The sequence below is a fragment of the Lithobates pipiens genome, unplaced genomic scaffold, assembly GCF_037356315.1.
Source record: "Lithobates pipiens isolate NorthernLeopardFrog02 unplaced genomic scaffold, aLitPip1_a1.2 Scaffold_27, whole genome shotgun sequence".
In the NCBI taxonomy this organism is placed as follows: Eukaryota; Metazoa; Chordata; class Amphibia; order Anura; family Ranidae; genus Lithobates; species Lithobates pipiens.
The window spans coordinates 81,720,959-81,742,556 of record NW_027507788.1 but is presented as its reverse complement, the minus strand read 5'-3'; the positions used below and the strand labels follow the sequence as shown (position 1 = coordinate 81,742,556).

Here is a 21,598-nt window from a genome sequence, read left to right as displayed (position 1 = left end):
GCAGTTTTTTTCTTTTTGTATGAGAATACCCAGCCCCCCCCCCCCCCCAAAAGAAATCACCAAAAGGCCCCCACATTCATTATTTTAAATTATGATAACTAAAGGGGACCGGTCATGGCGGTCTACATGTATAGGAGTATAAAGAGGACCTGTCATGGCTCTATATATGTATATAGGGATAGAAAGAGAACCTGTCATGGCTCTATACATGTATATAGGGATAGAAAGAGAACCTGTCATGGCTTTATACATGTATATAGGAGTATAAAGGCGGTCTACATGTATAGAAGTATAAAGAGGACCTGTCATGGCTCTATACATATCTATAGGAGCATGAAGAGGGCCTGTTATGGCTCTATACATGTATAAAGGAGTATAAAGAGAACCTGTCATGGCTCTATACATGTATATAGTGGTAGAAAGAGAATCTGTCATGGTTCTATACATGTAAAGGAATATAAAGAGGACCTGACATGGCTCTATATATATCTATAGGAGCATGAAGAGGACCTGTTATGGCTCTATACATGTATGTAGGAGAATAAAGAGGATCTGTCATGGCACTATACATGTAAATAGGAGTATAAAGAGAGCCTGTCATGGCTCTATACATGTATATAGTGGTAGAAAGAGAATCTGTCATGGCTCTATACATGTAAAGGAATATAAAGAGGACCTGTCATGGCTCTATACATGTATATAGGAGTATAAAGACGGTTTACATGTATAGAAGTATAAAGAGGACCTGTCATGGCTCTATACATATCTATAGGAGCATGAAGAGGACCTGTTATGACTCTATACATGTATGTAGGAGAATAAAGAGGATCTATCATGGCACTATACATATAAATAGGAGTATAAAGAGAGCCTGTCATGACTCTATACATGTATATAGGAGTATATAGAGGACCTGTCTTGGCTCTATACATGTATATAGGAGTATATAGAGGACCTGTCATGGCTCTATACATGTATATAGGAGTATAAAGAGAACCTGTCATGACTCTATACATGTATATAGGAGTATATAGAGGACCTGTCTTGGCTCTATACATGTATATAGGAGTATATAGAGGACCTGTCATGGCTCTATACATGTATATAGGAGTATAAAGAGAACCTGTCATGGCTCAATACATGTATATAGGAGTATATAGAGGACCTGTCATGGCTCTATACATGTATAAAGGAGTATAAAGAGAACCTGTCTTTTATAGAATTACAACATTAGATGATATATAAAACCTCCTCCGGAGAATTATTCCCTCCCCTTCCCCTCCTATATACCTTTTATGTTCATTCCTTACTATACATACTTACTATAAACATACTTTAGAAGTTATGGTCAAAACTTTAAAATCATATATTTTCTTTTTGACATATTTATATTTTCTTGGGATTAAAATGTTTAAAACTCAGCTATAAGAAGGTTTTCTAATTCTAAAATAAATAAGGCCATTTATTGTCATTCCCATGAGAATATCTTGAAATTCTTCTTTGCTTTGTATCATCTGTACTTCAATATGTCTTTTTATTTCTGGTATAAAATAATTTGTTTATATTCTGTACATGTAATTTATTTTAACATAAAATAAAAACTTTTGAACGAGAAAGAGAACCTGTCATGGCTCTGTACATGTAAAGGAATATAAAGAGAACCTGTCATGGCTCTACACATGTTTATAGGAGTATAAAGAGGACCTGTCATGGCTCTATACATGTATATAGGAGTATAAAGGTGGTTTACATGTATAGAAGTATAAAGAGGACCTGTCATGGCTCTATAAATATTTATAGGAGCATGAAGAGGACCTGTTATGGCTCTATACATGTATGTAGGAGAATAAAGAGGATCTGTCATGGCACTATACATGTAAATAGGAGTATAAAGAGAGCCTGTCATGACTCTATACATGTATATAGGAGTATATAGAGGACCTGTCATGGCTCTATACATGTATATAGGCGTATATAGAGGACCTGTCATGGCTCTATACATGTATAAAGGAGTATAAAGAGAACCTGTCATGGCTCTATACCAGTGGCGGCTGGTGAAGCCTCTTCAGATTTGGCCCCTCCCACTTCTCACAAACTACACCCCTTATCGAATCAACATCATATACCAGGCTGCACATTATACACAGGGCTCTACTAAAGCAGATGAATCATGCCTATCTTGTGTATAACCACATCAGGCACCTTTTCTGCAACCTGTAAATCACACATATCTGCATTCTGCAACCTGTAAATTGCACATAACTGCATTCTGCAAACTGTAAATTGCCCATAACTGCATACAGCAGCCTGTAAATTGCACATATCTGCATTCTGTAAATCGCATTCTGTAAATCGCACATATCTGCATTCTGTAAATCTCATATATCTGCATTCTGCATTCTGTAAATTGCACATATCTGCATTCTGTAAATCTCACATATCTACAACCTGTAAATTGCACATATCTACAACCTGAAAATCGCACATATCTACAACCTGTAAATTGCACATATCTACAACTAGTGATTAGGAACAGCGATCTCTCTCCTCCTCCAGTCAGTTCCATCCCCCCAAAGTTAGAAACACCTCCCAGGGAACACATTTAACCCCTTGATCGCCTCCTAGTGTTAATCCCTTCCCTGCCAGTGACATTTATACAGTAATCAGTGCATTTTTATAGATACAGATTGCTGTATAAATATCAATGGTCCCAAAAATGTGTCAAAAGTGTCTGATCTGTCCACCTCAGCTTGGCAGTCCTGCTAAAAATCGCAGATCGCCGCCATTACTAGTAAAAAAAAAAAAAAATGTCATAAATCTATCCCCTATTTTGTAGAAGCTATAACTTTTGCGCAAAAGAATCAATGTACGCTAGCAAAAAAGTAAAAAATTGTGTTTTTTTTCAAAATTGTCGCTCTTTTTTTTGTTTGTAGAGCAAAAAATAAGAACCACAGAGGTGATCAAATACCACCAAAAGAAATCCCTATATGTGGGGAAAAAAGAATATCAATTTAATTTGTGTACAGCGTTGCATGACTGCGCAACTGTCAGTTAAAATGACACAGTGCCGAATCGCAAAAAATGGCCTGGTCATTAAGGGGGAAAATCCTTCTGGTCTGTAAGTGGTTAATTAGGGCTTGGCAAGGCAAGTCCCTCTCAGGCTCTCATGTCTCATACAACTTGTGATGTGTGTTTGTACTTACAGATTTGATTTGGACTCCACCACCAGATGCGGATTGTCACCTGCCACATATTGCGGATTGTCACTTGCCATGTCACCTGCCACACGTTGCGGATTGCCCCTTTCTACGTCACCTGCCACACATTGCGGATTTTCACTTGCCATGTCACCTGACACACGCTGCAGATTGTCACTTGCCCACATCATCTGCCACGTGCTGTGGATTGTCACTTGCCCACATCACCTGCCACACACTGCGGATTGTCACTTGCCATGTCACCTGCCACATGTTGCGGATTGTCCCTTGACGCGTTACCTGCCACGCGTTGCGGACTGTCACTGTCCACGACATCACCCGCTACACGTTGCGTATTGTCACTTGCCACAACGTCATCTTCCACACATTGTGGATTGTCACTTGCCCACATCACCTGCCACACGTTGCGGATTGTCACTTGCCATGTCACCCGCCACAAGTTGCGGATTGTCACTGGCCACGATGTCACCTGCCACACATTGCAGACTGTCATTGGCCATGACGTCACCTGCTACATGTTGTGGATTGTCACTTGCCACAACGTCACCTGCCACACGTTGTGGATTGTTACTTGCCACAACGTCACCTGCCACACCTTGCGGATTGTCACTTGCTGTGTCCCAGAGTGAAGGCAGGCAGCAGAGAGATGATGTAATCTTTCGGCTGCCACGGCTGCACAGTGATGGTAGAACTGCAGTGATGCAGGGCGGGCAGTAAGACATGGCCAGCAAGCCTGTTCACCTGCTGACTGGCCCGGCCACTCACTCACTCACCCACTGACTGCTCCCACCCGGGTAGCGAGTGTTCTGCCCGCTCACTCCTGTCACCACTAACAGCAGCGGCACCAGGCTCCCTCACAGGCAGCGTAGCGGGCATAACTGGGTGGCTGGCGGGCATCAGTTTGCTGCCCCCCTGAAAATGCAGCTCAGTACCGACGGTTCCACCAGGCCCCATCATAGGGCAGACCCTGAGAATACCACAGAACAATCATGAACCTAACACTTGACACGCAGTTGCAGCATGACCCCAATTACCTGAATAGGCCACATTCTGCAGCGATATTGCCCATCGAATGTGGCAGAGGACCCACCATGTAATTATAAAGGGGTAGTAAATCCAAAACTAAAAATGTACCATATTGCAGTTTACCATTTGTTAGATGTGGAGTCTGCATCAGTTTTCTTTTCTTTAACTTTTCACTTGTGTTTTCACTTGGTGATCTGGGCAGCAACACACCTCCTGTATTATTGAGATAAAACTCTGAATGAATGAACAAAGGAGGCACAGCAGATAGCAGCACTATCAGTCTGGGGGAGGGGAGTGTTAAATGTATTAGCAGAGTTTTTGCATTTAAAGGCAGGGTGTCTCCTCCTCTGATGCTATCTCTTGCAGACATGGGCGCCGTCAAAAAATTTGTTTCGTTCTGTTCCGTTTCGATTCGTAATAAAATTAATTCGTAATTCGTATTTCGTGTCCGAAATTCCGTTCTGTTTCGTACGAAATACGAATTTTCGTACGAACGTTCTTTACCATGAATTTAAAGGCAAAAACATTGCTGATTATGCTTATTATGACTTGCAGAAGACTTCTGTGATAGAAGTCAATGTAAGTTGCCTGAAGACATCGGTGAAGCACTTTCATCCTCTCTGGGCAGTCTGCCAAGAAAAGAACAAAATGATACAATGTTTCTTCTTCAATGGGCTGAACTCCGTTTGTAGAAGTTCTCAGTTTAAGGGCCGGTTCACACTGCAGGCGAGGCGAGGCGACTCCGACTTGCCTCGCCGCGACCTGCCGCGGCCTCAGCGGCGACTTGCAAATGACTTCTGTATAGAAGTCAATGCAAGTCGCCCCGAGGTCGCCCAAAAGTAGTACAGGAACCTTTTTTCTGAGTCGGAGCGACTCGAGTCGCTCCTCTCAGAACGGTTCCATTGTACAGAACGGGGGCGACTTGCGAGAGCGAGGCGAGTCGTGTCGCCTCGCATCGCCCGCTGTGTGAACCGGCTCTAACCAAAGACTAAATCTTTTTTGACACTCGTTACTTACTAGTAAAAATCCAGTATTTTCTGCTAGAAAATCACTCAGAAGCCCCAAAAATGATATATATATTTTTTAGCAGAGACCCTAGGGAATAAAATAGCGGTTGTTGCAATATTTTATGTGACGCGGTATTTGCGCAGAGGTCTTTCAAACGCAAGTTAGCCCTTTTTTTTCGACCTCTAGAAAGCACTGACATTAGCAGCGTGACATACAGCAATGACACTTGCAACCGCTATTTTATTCCCTAGGGTCTCTGCTAAAAATATATATATAATTTTTGGGGCTTCTGAGTGATTTTCTAGCAGAAAATACTGGATTTTTACTTGTAAGCAACAAGTGTCAAAAAAGATTGCATTCACACCTGAGCGTAGCGTTTTCAAGCGTTTTTTGAGGCGTTTTTTACCGCGATTCGCGGCGTTTTTTACCGCGTTTTTACCGCGATTTGCCGCGAATTTGTGCAGAGCAAAAGGTCACTAATGTTAAAAGCAACAAAACGCCCAAATCAGCCCGATTCGCGCGACAAAAAAGGGTCCGGAACTTGTTTGAGCTTCAGGCGTAGGGCTTCAGGCGACTTGGAGTGGAGATGTGAACCATCTCCATTGAGAATAATGGATTTTTTCCCCTCCAGCGTTTTGTAGCTTCAGGCGTCAAGCTACAAAACGCTCAGGTGTGAATGGGGTGTTAGGCCTCATGCACACGAGACGCAGTAAAACGCGTGTTCAGAGGCAGTTGGACACTTTTTTCAACTGCTCCTGAACTCATTCAATGTTATCCTATGTATCCATGCACACAGTCTCGTTTTTTGCCGTTTTTATGCAGTTGCGTTTAACCTCGTTTTTCAAGAAGCAAAAAAATGGGTTCAGACGCAAAAGTTTCCACGTTTCAGACGCAAAACGCGTTTTCGTTTATAAGCGTTTTTAAAGGTGACCTTTTTTTTTTACATTAAAAATCTCAAAAATGATTGCAAATGATAAAAACCATTAGAAAAATATTTTAAACAATTGCAATTGCAAGTGGACAATCCACAACTTGTGGCAAGTGACATGGCAGGTGGCAAGTGACGTGGCAAGTGGACAATCCACAACTTGTGGCAAGTGACATGGCAGGTGGCAAGTGATGTGGCAAGTGACATGGCAGGTGGCAAGTGATGTGGCAAGTGGACAATCCACAACTTGTGGCAAGTGACGTGGCAGGTGAAGTGGCAAGTGACGTGGAAAGTGGACAATCCACAACTTGTGGCAGGTGACGTGGCAAGTGACCTGGCAGGTGACGCGGCAAGTGACCTGGCAGGTGACGTGGCAAGTGGAAAATCCACAACTTGTGGCAGGTGACTGGCATGTGACGGGGCAAGTGGACAATTCATAACTTGTGGCAGGTGACGTGGCAAATGATGTGGCAAGTGGACAATCCACTTGTGGCAGGGGACGTGGCAAGTGACGTGGCAAGTGGACAATCCACTTGTGGCAGGGGACGTGGCAAGTGACGTGGCAAGTGGACAATCCACAACTTGTGTCAGGTGACGTGGAAAGTGACGTGGCAAGTGGACAATCCACAACTTGTGGCAGGTGATGTGGCAAGTGATGTGGCAAGTGGACAATCCACTTGTGGCAGGTGACGTGGCAGGGGACGTGGCAAGTGACGTGGCAAGTGGACAATCCACAACTTGTGGCAGGTGACGTGGCAGGTGATGTGGAAAGTGATGTGGCAAGTGGACAATCCCCAACTTGTGGCAGGTGATGTGGCTAGTGACGTGGCAAGTGGACAATCCACAACTTGTGGCAGGTGATGTGGCAGGTGATGTGGAAAGTGGTGTGGCAAGTGGACAATCCACAACTTGTGGCAGGTGATGTGGCTGGTGACGTGGCAAGTGGACAATCCACAACTTATGGCAGGTGATGTGGAAAGTGGACAATCCACATCTTGTGGCAAGTGACGTGGCAGGTGATGTGACAAGTGACGTGGCAAGTGGACAATCCACAACTTGTGGCAGGTGACGTGGCAGGTGATGTGGCAAGTGACGTGACAGGTGATGTGACAAGTGGACAATCCACATCTTGTGGCAAGTGACGTGGCAAGTGACGTGGCAGGTGATGTGGCAAGTCACGTGGCAAGTGGAAATCCACAACTTGTGGCTGGTGACGTGGCAAGTGGACAATCTACAACTTGTGGCAGGTGGCATGGCAGGTGACATGGAAAGTGGACAATCCACATCTTGTGGCAAGTGACGTGGCAGGTGATGTGGCAAGTGACGTGGCAAGTGGACAATCCACAACTTGTGGCAGGTGACGTGGCAAGTGACATGGCAAGTGGACAATCCACAACTTGTGTCAGGTGACGTGGTAAGTGACGTGGCAAGTGGACAATCCACAACTTGTGGCAGGTGATGTGGCAAGTGATGTGGCAAGTGGACAATCCACTTGTGGCAGGTGACGTGGCAGGGGATGTGGCAAGTGACGTGGCAAGTGGACAATCCACAACTTGTGGCAGGTGACATGGCAGGTGACGTGGAAAGTGATGTGGCAAGTGGACAACCCACAACTTGTGGCAGGTGATGTGGCTAGTGACGTGGCAAGTGGACAATCCACAACTTGTGGCAGGTGACGTGGAAAGTGGTGTGGCAAGTGGACAATCCACAACTTGTGGCAGGTGATGTGGCTGGTGATGTGGCAAGTGGACAATCCACAACTTGTGGCAGGTGGCATGGCAGGTGACATGGAAAGTGGACAATCCCCATCTTGTGGCAAGTGGCATGGCAGGTGATGTGGCAAGTGACGTGGCAAGTGGACAATCCCCAACTTGTGGCAGGTGACGTGGCAAGTGACGTGGCAAGTGGACAATCCAAAACTTGTGGCAAGTGATGTGGCAGGTGACGTGGCAAGTGGACAATCCACAACTTGTGGCAAGTGACGTGGCAGGTGACGTGGCAAGTGGACAATCCACAACTTGTGGCAGGTGACGTGGCAAGTGACGAGGCAGGTGATGTGGCAAGTGACGTGGAAAGTAGACAATCCACAACTTGTGGCAGGTGATGCGGCAAGTGACGTGGCAGGTGATGTGGCAAGTCACGTGGCGAGTGGACAATCCACAACTTGTGGCAGGTGATGTGGCTGGTGACGTGGCAAGTGGACAATCCACAACTTGTGGCAGGTGGCATGGCAGGTGACGTGGAAAGTGGACAATCCACATCTTGTGGCAAGTGACGTGGCAGGTGATGTGGCAAGTGACGTGGCAAGTGGACAATCCACAACTTGTGGCAGGTGACGTGGCAGGTGATGTGGCAAGTGACGTGGCAGGTGATGTGACAAGTGGACAATCCACATCTTGTGGCAAGTGACGTGGCAGCTGACGTGGCAAGTGGAAAATCCAAAACTTGTGGCAGGTGACGTGGCAAGTGACGTGGCAGGTGACGTGGAAAGTGGACAATCCACATCTCGTGGCAAGTGACGTGGCAGGTGATGTGGCAAGTGATGTGGCAAGTGGACAATCCACAACTTGTGGCAGGTGACGTGGCAGGTGATGTGGCAAGTGGACAATCCCCAACTTGTGGCAAGTGACATGGCAAGTGACGTGGCAAGTGGACAATCCAAAACTTGTGGCAGGTGACGTGGCAAGTGACGTGGCAGGTGATGTGGCAAGTCACGTGGCAAGTGGACAATCCACAACTTGTGGCAGGTGACGTGGCAGTTGGACAATCCACAACTTGTGGCAGATGACGTGGCAAGTCACGTGGCAAGTCACGTGGCAAGTGGACAATCCACAACTTGTGGCAGGTGCCGTGGCAAGTGACACGCTAAATACAAGTACACTGCAGCTCTCACGGCTGCTGCTACTCACTCTGGTCTCACAAAATTGCTGAAATAGTTAATAATACTGTTTTTTGAGCTGGGGAGGGTCTATGATGTTAGCTTAACTAAACGCTTCTAGACGCAAACGCGGTAAAACGCTGGTAAAACGCGGTAAAAATCGTGGCAAAATGCGCGTTTCTAAACGCCGGTTCCAGCAGAGTTTGCATCTGCATCTCGTGTGCATGAAGCCTAGTCTTTGGTTAAACTGAGAACTTCTACACACGGAGTTCAGCCCATTGAAGAAGAAACATTGTATCATTTTGTTCTTTTCTTGGCAGCCTGCCCAGAGAGGATGAAAGTCCTTCACTGATGTCTTCAGGCAACTTACATTGACTTCTATCACAGAAGTCTTCTGCAAGTCAAAATAAGCATAATGACTGAAAAACGCGGTAAAAAACGCCGCGAATCGCGGTAAAAAACGCCGTAAAAAACGCCGCAAAAAACGCCGCAAAAAAACGCTGATCCGAAATCCGGAATTCGTAAACAAAAGTTCGTATTCCGTACAGAATTCGGACGCACGGCAATTCGTATTTCGGATCCTCCCGAACGTACAAGTTTTGAGAAATTCGTACGAATTTGAGATTCGTACGAAACGAATCGCACATGTCTAATCTCTTGCCTCCTCCAGGGGAAACTCATTATATTTGGTAATTATGATAAGGTTCAGGTACACACCTTTTTATTTATATGTAGGTATTGTATTCATGTTTTTTTGTGTCTGAGATATTAATGTTTTTTTTTGTAATACGGATCCCTTTTATGATGATGTGCTTTGTAATTCTTTGTTTACTAATAAAGAAAAATTCAAATAAAAATTGTATTAGCAGATTTAGGGCTAATTCACACCACAAAAATGTCCTCCAGATCCGTTCCTGATGTGTTTCTGCATGCATATTTTTGACATATTTTTAATGCATTCTGGTGCATTTTTGATGTGTTATAAAATGTTGCTGATGTGTTCTGGATGCTTTTTTTCTTCTTTTCTCTCGTTTTGGGGTTCCGGTGCATTTTTCATGCATTTTTTAATGTGTTCCAGTACAGTTCTGTGCAGAAAAAATGCAGCACATTACATTCCATTTTTTTTTCCCTGGAAACAGAATGCACTGGAACTACAAGCACTGGTTTGAACTTTGCTATTGAAAACCATGTAACCTACTTCCTATGCATTTTGGATGCAGAAAAACTGAAAATTGTATACTCACCTTCGGTAATTTTCCTTTCCTGACGCATCTTCATGGCAGCACACACTGGGTTGTGACTCCGCCCCCACAACCTGACAGGATTGGATAGCTATAAATTTGAAGGGGAGACCTCCCGCTGCATTCTCCGTATATATTAACACCAAGAGACAGGTAGGGAATTGTGTGCTGCCATGAAGATGCGTCAGGAAAGGAAAATTACCGAAGGTGAGTATACAATTTTCCGTTTTCCTGACGCCTTCATGGCAGCACACACTGGGAAATAACTTGCCAGTTTGGTGGGTGCAAGTAAAAAATAAACTTTTATTCCTTATAATGCAGAAGAATTTGCTCTAATAACAGATTTGCCGAAGTCGGTCATGGATAGGTAAGCTGAATCCACTTTGTAATGGGAAATGAAGGTATGTCTGGAGGACCAAGATGCTGCTCTGCATATCATCTCTGGAGAAACCCTACAATATGCTGCCCAGGAGGTAGCCACTGCCGTTGTAGAATGAGCCCTGATGCCTTCAGGAATTGCTAGTTGCTGGGAGGAATATGCTTTTTTAATGATCCTAACCAGCCAGGATGCGATGGTGCGTGAAGAGGCTGCTTGACCCCGCTTAGAACCGTGAGGAATGACCAAGAGAGAATCTGTCCTTCTGAACGGGGTAGTAGCAGATAGATAACTGACAATGGTTGACTTCACATCCAAAGGGTGCGGATCCCCCTGATCGTTATGGAAGGATGGAAGAATGATATCCTGGTTATAGTGGAATGGAGTGGCTACTTTGGGTATGAACTGCTCCGAGGGTCTTAGAACCACTTTGTCGGGAAAGAGCACCAAATATGGTTCCGAGATCATTAGTGCTTGTATTTCCGATACCCTTCTAGCTGATGTAATTGCAATCAGGGAAGTTAGCTTCAAGGTCAAATCCCATAAAGAAATCTTTTCAGATGGAATAAATGGAGGTGAGGACAGGGCATGAAGAACTACTGATAAATCCCATGATGGAAAAAACGGCTTCCTGGGAGGTTTGATTTTCAGATAGGCTCTCAAAAACTGAACAACTAGAGGATGAAAGGCCCACTTCGTGTCCGTTTTGACTGATAGGGCAGACACCTGAACCTTGAGGGTGCTTAGACTCAGGCCCTTATTGACCCCCGACTGGAGAAATTCCAGAATGTGAGCGGGTTCTGGAGAGACGTTATTCCAACCTCTCTGCTGAGCCATGGAACAGAATCTTTCCCAAACTCTAGAATAAACGGAGTTGGTCGTGAATCTCCTGGCTTGCATCAGAGTAGAAATGACCTCCTGAGAACAGCCCTGGGCTCTCAGTCTAGCCCTCTCAATTTCCAGGCCATCAGGTGCAACTTCTCCGGAGCGGGGTGCAGGAACTGTCCTTGGGACAAAAGATCCGGAGATATCCGAAGTGGAATAGGAGGTTGAAGGCTGAGTTGCAGAAGAGTCGTGAACCACGGCCTCCTCGGCCACAGTGGGATAATTGCGATCACAGTAGCTGAGGATCTCCGGAGTCTGGATAGAAATCTTGCTATCAACGGAGTTGGAGGAAAAATGTATCCCAGCCTGAAATTCCATGGGTGACTCAGACAGTCCACCCCTTCTGCCGATGGAAATGACCCTCTTGATAGGAACCTGAGACCTTTGGTATTCGCTGGTGTAGCCGCAAGGTCTATCTCCGGCATTCCCCAAATTTCTGTCAGAAGAGCGAAGGTTCGAGGATTCAGGGACCACTCGTTGTTGGAAAGGGACTCCCGACTCAGGTAGTCGGCTAACATGTTCTGCGCTGCTGGCACATATATTGCTCCCAGTCCTGAAAGATGAATCTGAGCCCAATCCAAAATGGGCCGAACTTCCTCCATCAGAGTGGCACTCCTGGTACCTCCTTGCCTCTGAATGTAGGCCACTGCCACTTTGTTGTCCATGCGGATAACTACATTCTTGCCTCTCAGGAGAGGCGCAAAGGCTCGCAAGGCTTGGAAAGCCGCTCTGAGCTCCAAGATGTTGGAAACTAGGCCCAAAGCCTGAAAGAGCCATTGACCCTGAGCTGCCAGGTCTCGAAAATGGACTCCCCAACCAGTCTGGCAAGCGTCCGAAGTTATAATCTCTGGATCTGGAGGAATTATCGGCCTGAATCTCCCGAGATTGCTGTGGTGAGTCCACCACCATATCGATTGCTTCACTGAACTGGGAACCCGGATGGTCTGACGCATCGATACTCCATCCCACTGCCTGAGAAAGGAGCTCTGGAGAGGTCTCATGTGCCACTGGGACCACTGGACCATAGGTATAGTTGCTGACATGGACCCCAACACTTAGGCAGACTCTGGCCGGCAACTGATCTATCGACAATAGCCTCTGCATTTTTTGTACTAGAGATCTGACTTTCTCTTGTGGAAGCTGTATCCTGTTTAGTCTGGTGTCCAGGTCTGCTCCCAGAAAGACCATTCTCTGTGTTGGATGCAAACTGCTCTTTTTCCAGTTGACTATCCATCCAAATTTCTGGAGGGTCACAAGGAGAATCTCCCGATGGAGAGTTAGAGATTCTTGATCCTTCGCTAACAGCAGGATGTCGTCCAGATAGTGGTGGACTCGTAATCCTTTCTCCCTGAGGAAAGCTACTAGTGGCAGCAGAATTTTGGTAAATGTCCTGGGGGCCGAGGAGATGCCGAACGGAAGACACTGAAATTGGAAGTGGTGTTGATTTATGGCGAAACGCAGGAATTTCTGAAAAAACGGGTGAACTGGAACATGAAGATAGGCGTCTGACAAGTCTATAGAAAGCATCCAGTCATTCAGGTTTATGGCTAGGAGAATAGATTGTAAACTCTCCATTTTGAAAGACTCCACTTGGACGCCTCTGTTGAGTCTTTTGAGGTCTAGTACGGGCCGTAAGTCGCCTGTTTTCTTCTTTACCAAAAAAAGAGGGGAATAAAACCCTCTCCCTCTTTGGTGGGATGGTACCTCTAGGATTGCACCCTTTTGTCTTAATTCCGTTACATATTTTACTAACAGGCTTCTCTTGGTTGAGGAAGACGGAAGCCTGGTTGCGCGGAAGTAGCTTAGTGGAAGACCGTTCTTGAACTTCCATTTGTGGCCAAATTTTATCGTGGAGAGTGCCCATAAGTCTTTTATGTGACTTGCCCACACTTTGAAAAAACTCTTCAGCCTGGCGCCCACCTGGGCCGGGTGGGCAGGCAGATCTTCAAAATGATTTTGGCTGATCCCCAGTCGGGGTGGCCTTGGACTTCTGTAACTTGAGGAAGGAGGTCTTTGTGCTTCTCCAATCTCTTCTAAACTCCCTACCTGGACGGTAGGATCTGGATTCCCGGTATTTGTCCGGTAAATTACGCCTGAAGACTGGACCTTTCTGCGCCCTAGGTCTTCTGTCGGAAGGGATCATACCTGATTTACCCCCGGAAACTTTGGAGATGGCCGAATCTAGTTTAGCACCAAACAGATTTGAACCATCGTAAGGAATCCAACACCAGTTAGTTTTAGAGGCTGCGTCTGCAACCCATGGCTTGAGCCATAGAGCTCTTCTTGCAGTTACTGAGGCCAGCATTGATCTCGCTGAAGATCTAATAATGTCTACCAAAGCTTCTGCTACGAAATCCCCTGCTAGTCTGATCTCCTGCAAGGAGGATATTATCTTCTCCATCTCAACGCCGTCTTTGAGATCTTTTTCCACTCCGGATGCCCATCCTGAGATGGCCCTGGCTACTGCCCCCGTAATAATCGCTGGTCTACAGGCTCCTCCAGCCGTGGAATAAGCTTTTTTTAATTCTAGATCCATTTTCCGATCTAAAACATCCCGGAAGGAGACCGCATCCTCGTTCGGTAGGGTTACATGACGGGCTAAGCGCATCAATGAAGAGTCAACGTTGGGGGCATTCATAAGGGGCTTCACCTTCGCATCCTTCAAAGGATACATCTTTGCCAGTCTATTAGAGAGGCTCGCTCTTTTATCTGATCGCTCCCATTCGTCCTTGATGAGGTCCTCAAGCTCCTCAATAAAAGGGAAGGTCTCTGGATCCCTTTTCAAATTCGCGTCCTCCTGACAGCCAATTGCCTCCTTAACGGATTTTGCAAAAGGCTCCACCAGGGAAAAGTCAAAGCCAGCTGACATATCCTGACATTCGTCCTCAGATGAGGATTCTGAAGCTTGGGTGAGGCGAGGTTCCGCAGAGGATGTGCTGGGAACTGCTCTATCTAGAGCTGGCGTTGCTGACTCAAGCAATGTGTCTCGTACGGACTCCCTAATGAGATCCGTGGCCATTCTGGCATCCGCCTCCTTTTCTCTAGTGGCCTCACTGAAGCAGGAACGACAGGCGAGCTTGTCTGGCAAAGCTGGGGCACTGCATACCCAGCAGGCATTTGGTGCAGGACGGGCATGGCGACTTGATGCGAAGGAGATTTCCTATGCTTTGACTGGCTACGGTACGTGTGGCTATGCCGTGAATGGCTATGCCTCCGGTGGCGTGAAGGGGATCTTGAGTGGCTTCTATGCGATTTTCTGCTTGAAGTATGGCTGGATCTTCTTCCCTGTCTAGAAGTTGCCGTTCTTGACTCAGCTGGGCTGCCGAAAGAAAAAAAGGCAGCACTAAGCGTCCAGCACTCTTTTGATCTCCCCTTCAATACGTACCTACTGGAAAAGCCTCTTACCTAACTTGCTTATGGTGGTCTGCGTGGGCAGTGGACTCCATAAGGAAAGGGTACAGGACAGTCTAAAAACGTAAGAAGGAACGCATAAGCAGGAAGGGACTACTATGATCCCTACCGAGAAAAAACATTTTTTTTTTTTTAAACATTTAATTGCTAAAAATGCATAGAAAAATACATTGAAAATTATTAAAAATAAATTAAATATTTAACTATAATTATTACAATAATATTAAACATAAGCAGAAACAGTTAAAAAACAATATAAGAAATCCCACAGGGACTTACCTTTAGAAGAAACTGAATTTAGAGATGCAGAACAGTTTTTTTCCCTCAGCAGCAGCCATCAATAGAATATACATAGAAATTCACACAGGAGCACTGTGTTTTTAAAAAATGGCGCCATACCGCCGCTGTGTGACGCTCCGCGCATGCGCAGAAGCGATACGAGCGCCCCAGCGCCATCTTAGAAGAGGGAAACCTATAGGAAAGTATAGGAGGAAAAAACTCAGAACTGGGCATGCGCAGAACGGCGGAACGAACGGCGGACAAGAGGGGTAACAGGTGCCAGCAGACCTGTACCCTCCGCTGCAGAGAAAACAAGGTACAAAATATATTTGACCACAGGAAGGAAACTTAAGGGTACTAGGCCCGTAAAGGCAAGAAAAGAAATGGAAAAGCAAGGATAGGGGAATCCACTGCAAAATAAGCTTCTTTAAAGCTTGTAAAATGCCAGGCAGAAAAAAATATAAACACCCCTTGAGACCACCAGAGCGGGGGTCTCCCTCCATAGAAGCTCCTTTAGAGACTGTACAGGAGGGACTACCAAACAGGAGAGGCTTGAACCTGCTGGGGCGAATGCGGTAGAGGCTTAATTCATCTGTCACATGGAAACGCGTCCGACCAACCTGTCAGGTGAGGATAAAAAAGAGAATGCAGCGGGAGGTCTCCCCTTCAAATTTATAGCTATCCAATCCTGTCAGGTTGTGGGGGGTGGAGTCACAACCCAGTGTGTGCTGCCATGAAGGCGTCAGGAAAAAAGCAATGCATGTGCATTTGTCTACATGTATAGATGGCCCCATCACATTGTTCTCCCTGCAGGCACAGTGAAAGAGTTGTGCGTAAGCACTCCTCTTATGGCAGAGCCGGTAAAAGGGACATCTTTTCCATCCCCCACCTGCACACAGAATAATAGTGCTAATGTGCACAAGGTGATTGTGTTAATGATTTGTCTCATCCATGTAAACTGATACATTTTACTGGAGAGTTTGTGCTGTGAAAAACAACAGACTTGCTGGCTGGATTACCAGTCGAAAATAAAAGAAAGAAAGCCTAAAATAACGAAACAAAATGAAACCGTCACATCTAAGAATTGTCAAGCTGCAATATAATAAATGTTTGCTTTTGGGTTTGATACCACTTTAAGTAAAAAGACATGTTTAGAAAATACAAGTTTAATAAAATAAAAAAAGAAAAGCAAAAATCAATGTCATGCAACATTTAGGCTCCATGCACACTGAAGCTGATAAACTGCAGTTTATTGGCGTTTGGGCGTTTTTTGTAAAAGCCCATAAACTCCACTCTATGTTAGCCTATGTGTCCATGCACACATGGACGTTTTTCAGCTTTAATGAGCAGTGGAGTTTATGGGCTTTTTTCTGAACGCCAGAAATTCGCGTTCAAAGTGCCGTTTTTCAGCGGCAAAAAATGACAAACGCTCATTAACGCTCATTAACGCTCATTAACGCTCGTTCATTAGTGTTCGGCATTCTATTTTCCAATGCATTGTGGGATTTTTGGAGTGTCCTCTGTGTATTTTTATAAAAAACGCCCATTAACGCTAACGCTGTAAAACGCTCATTAACGCTCATTAACGCTAGTATAAAACGCTGTTAAAAGCAGGTTTTTCAACCAGCGTTTTCTGCCAGCAATCTGGCGTCCAGAAATAGCTTTTTTGAGCTTCAGTGTGCATGGAGCCTTAGGCTCCATGCACACTGGAGCTCATAAACTGCAGTTTATTGGAGTTTGGGCGTTTTTTTTAAAAAGCCCATAAACTCCACTCTATGTTAGCCTATGTGTCCATGCACACATGGACGTTTTTACAGCTTTAATGAGCAGTGGAGTTTACGGGCTTTTTTCTGAACGCCAGAAATTCGCGTTCAAAGTGCCGTTTTTCACCGCCAAAAAACGACAAACGCTGATAAACGCGCGTTAATTAGTGTTCGGCATTCTATTTTTTCAATGCATTGTGGGAGTTTGGAATGTACTGTGGGATTTTTGGAGTGTCCTCTGTGTATTTTTATTGAAAACGCCCATAAACGCTAACACTAATAAACGCTCATAAACGCTCATAAACGCTAGTGCAAAACGCTGTTAAAAGCAAGTTTTTCAACCGGCGTTTTCTGCCAGCAATCTGGCGTCCAGAAAAAGCTTTTTTGAGCTTCAGTGTGCATGGAGCCTAAACATGTGAAAAGTTTAAAAATGGTTCACTGGTAAATCAACACTAATGAGTATGCTCCTCAGCTCCATCTTGTGGCCAGAGTGCAGTATTTCTGCATTCACACATTCAAATTGCAGAGAATATAGTCTGAAAACATGACATTTTCCCCCATTCACACAGAATACATTTATAGGCAGTTTTGATATATGAACAGTTATGAAATACATCCCTTAGGCATACATAAATTAATTTAATAGTTGACATTGCATATTTTCACAGTCTGTCTGAGTCCAGATTAAAACCCTAATCAGATTAGTGTTTTATGTAAGGGTTAATGCTGTCTGGGCCTCCATTAGAGAGCTTTCCCTCTCCCATTCAGTCTTGGTGTCAGAAACAAGAAATGGTATGAAATTTCTCTAGTAAGGGGGGCAACAATAAGAAAATTTTCTGACAGTATTTTAACATCTCTCTGTGTCTTCCTGTCTCATTTTCTGATCAATCTCTCCCAATAGGAATAATTTATCTATAGCCGACAACCCATTCATTTGATATGATGCACACAGAAAATTGGATTTCAGCCGATAGTTACAAGATACAATACTAGGTCTGTTTTCACTGTGCAATTTCATAATCTGATCAATTCATGGCCAAAGCATCTCAGTGCTGCTGATCAATGCCAGACAGTTAATAATTTTCTGTCCTGGCCAACTCATTTAGTTTGATCAAATCTGATCTAAATCAATCAGAAGTGAAGTTATGTCCACCCAGGTGTTTGCTGATGCAATTATGATAAAAAATATATTTTAATTAAATTTCACCTCGATTGAAGTGTGTATGGCCACCATAAGGAGGGTGGAGATACCTCCTGGTAAGATTCCTCTCAATGTATTCATTGCTATGCAGTATAATATAAATGCTGCAAGTTGGAGTTTAGAGTTATTGGCAGAGTTGCCTTGCCTCAGTATATATGTATTTTTTTATATCAAGTAATTGAATTACATTTTTTTTAGTTTTTTTTTATATGTGTAGATGTAGATCAGCATTAAAGGTTAATAAAAATATTAAAAGATTGCTGAGCACCTCTGATGATATCTTTGATTCGAGAGTCATATGGCATTTTAAGCACAAAGCCCCAAAAACACAAAAAGGATGAAATGGATTTCTGCTCAAAAGAACAGAAATTTTTGCACCGTAGAAATGGCAATACTGTTTTTTCACCCTGAAAATTGAAGACCTATTAACTTATGATAATATTGTTTGAGGATATGCAAAAATGTTAAAATATTATGTTGCACTTACTGTAAGTGCTTATGAGCTTGATGAGGGCAGATGTTGTGTCCTTTTTCAAAGACGTTTAGTTTATTTTCCTCAGTGTCCCACTCACATTCATAAGGGAGCAGCAAATGCAGCCAGATGTGCAGTACGCCACGTGGAAGTGTGTTGGCAATTCTTTTCTCCACGCCCCTTTCTCCCTACACACACCCACTCTCAAACGAAAGAATTTTAACTCATATTGTACTGCTTGGTACTTTGTGATAGTAATACATATTTTGTAGACTGGTAATCTAACTTGTGGAGACATCAACCAAAGAGGGGGACACAGTAATCAAAGAGGGGGACACATTACCCGAGGAGGGGGGCACAGTAACCAAAGCAGGGGACAGAGTAACCAAAGCAGTAGGACGGAGGGGGGCAGGTAATAAGGATATACACCTGGAGGAGTGGTAGAGGGATAGTAAGAGGATATCTGCTGGGGAGGGGGTGCTTGGGGTTGGGAAAGGACTTGTGCTGGGGTGGTAATTTTTGAAATCCCCCCTCCACGTCACCTTCTAGCACAAGTCCTTTTCCCTCCCAAAGCACTCCCCAGCACATATCCTCTTAATCCCCTCCCCCCAAATCAAAGAGATGTTGCCTGCCACAGAAGGAGCAATCGCAGCATCTGGGACCCTTGGAACCCTATAAGAGCTGCGGGGCAAGTGCACTGGGTGCCCACTCTGGTGTGACCCTGTCAGGCAAGTTACTGAAGCCAATTGCTGGATCTTGCTCTGGCACTGGCCTCCAGAATTCAGCCCGAATTCCCGGGGCACCAGGATTTTGTAAATCTCTTGGGAAGGTCCCGCCAAAACCGTTACAGTTGGGAGATATACTGTTAGGAGATTTTTACTAGAATGGAGAGAAAGGATTTGTGTTTAGGGAGGGAAAGGGATAGTTTGTACTAGGAGGGAGTTTTGGATGGGAGGGTATTGTGATTGATCTTGGGATGGAGGGGTGTTGTGTTGGGAAGGGGGTTTTGAGATGTTAAAATAAATTTTTGCTGGAGTGGATTTCTTTAAGGATGGAAGGGAGTTTGTGCTGGAAGAGGGGATTTGGGGGAAAGGATTTGTGCTAGAAGTGGGAGAGAAGTTGTGCTGGGAGGGGAATTTGGGGGAAGGAAGATTTGTGCTGGAAGGGGGGCGGGGGATGGTGGAGATAAGTGCTGGGATAGGGAGAAAGGGGGATTTGAGGAAAGTGGAGAAGGACTTGTCCTGAGGAATAAAGGGCCCCATTGATGGGAGTAATGAGCCCCATGATCAACAGGAAGGGCCCCAGGCAAGGGGCAGAGGGGCCCTTTATGGTTTCTTGCACCCAGGCCCTGAAGATTCTAGCTATGCCTCTGGCTAAGATGCAAGATAATAAAAGTTTGCTTTTGGGTTAATACCACTTAAAGCTGGCCCTATACTGATCAGTCCCTGCTGGACCAGCCACATTTTTGAACAAGGCTTGGGCTTGATGTCTGTTAAAGGGACATGTTGGAGAATTTTCTATTGATCGGTGGCTGCAGAAAATCAGCTGCAGCTGCTAACCAGTGTATTCAGACCAGTGTGGTTCAGTGACACAGGCTTTTTCTTTAGTCAGTACTAATGCTGCTTTGACTGGTGAAGTTGCAGCTCCAACAGATGTAGGCTGATGTCTTGTTAATAAGATTAGAGCCAAAGCAGATATAACAGGCCAGTGGCACAGCAGTTTGCAGGTTGTGTATATGCTAATTTTTTTTATTGAAGCGCTACAAAGGGTTAAATGAAAATGCTCCTTAATTTTTGGTTTGCCTGTCATTACTAGTACATTTTTGGAGGTGAATAGAATGCCTAGGTTTTATTTATACTATGTTAATAAGGTAGTGAACATGTGGTGCTGTGTTGCATAATAGTTACTGCACAAAATTATATTATTGTACAGGATTTATATAGCGCCAACAGTTTGCACAGCACTTTACTACATGGGGGCAGACAGTACAGTTACACAACAAATCAATACAGGGGGGATCAGAGGGTCCTGTTTGTTAGAGCTTACAATCTAGAAGGGAGGGTCAAGTGGAACTAAAGGTAATAACTGTGATGAGCTGATGGAGAAAATGAAAATACAGTTGTTAGGTGTGGGTAGGATAGGATTCTCTGAAGAGAAGGTTTTTCAGGGATCATCTAAAAGCTAATAGAGTAGGAGATAATCGGACAGATTGGCATAAGGCGTTCCATAGGATTGGAGAGGCTCTCAAAAAGCCCTGGAGGCGAGCATGGAAGGAGGCAGCAACAAAGGGAATGAATAGTTTGGTATTTAGAGACTAAGCTAGTGATGCAGCTGGGGGCTAAGTTGTGGATGGCTTTGTAGTATTTTGAATTTAATTTGTTGCGTGAGCAGAAGCCAGTGGAGGGATTGACAGAGAGGAGTAGCAGACAGTGGAGCAATTGGTAGGGTGGATAAGTCTGGTGGCAGAATTCTTGAAGGGGGTATAGACTATTTAAAGGTAAGCCAATCAGAAGGGAATTGCAGTAGTCGAGGCGAGCGATGATCAGGGAGTGAATGAGGAGCTTTGTTGTTTCATTGGTATGAAAGGGGCGTATTTTTGGAGATATTGCGAAGGTTGAAACGGCAAGATTTGGACAGTGATTGGATGTGGGGCTTAAAGGAGAGTTCAGAGTCCAGGACTACACCTAGGAGCCTGGCAATGTGGGGATGGGCTTATAGGTGCACCATCAATTTTGACAGAGAAATCAGGAAAAATTATAAGTTTGGTTATGGATAGATTGGGTTTGAGGAAGTGGGGTGACATCCAGACTGATATATCTGTTAGTAGATTAGTTATACGGGAGGAGACAGAGGGAGGGAGCTGAGGGGTAGGGAAATAGATTTGTGCGTCTTCAACATAGAGGTGGTATTGG

At 44.8% G+C, this 21,598-nt stretch overlaps 2 protein-coding genes across 2 annotated transcripts in view; both read right to left on the bottom strand.

The window, feature by feature from the left end:
* The window catches only part of LOC143932957 (bactericidal permeability-increasing protein-like), a 55,374-nt gene extending 40,795 nt beyond the window's left edge, over positions 1 to 14,579 (bottom strand). Inside the window, 2 exon segments of the mRNA XM_077455888.1 lie at positions 12,686 to 12,982; positions 13,706 to 14,579. Coding sequence (XP_077312014.1) covers positions 12,686 to 12,982; positions 13,706 to 14,579 — 1,171 coding nt within the window.
* LOC143933942 (sodium-dependent neutral amino acid transporter B(0)AT2-like) overlaps positions 1 to 18,720 on the bottom strand; it is a 231,952-nt gene extending 213,232 nt beyond the window's left edge. Inside the window, exon 1 of the mRNA XM_077457125.1 lies at positions 18,702 to 18,720. The gene's annotated coding sequence lies outside the window, so the exon portion shown is untranslated. The remainder of the gene's footprint in view (positions 1 to 18,701) is intronic.
* Positions 18,721 to 21,598: the final 2,878 nt, after the last annotated feature.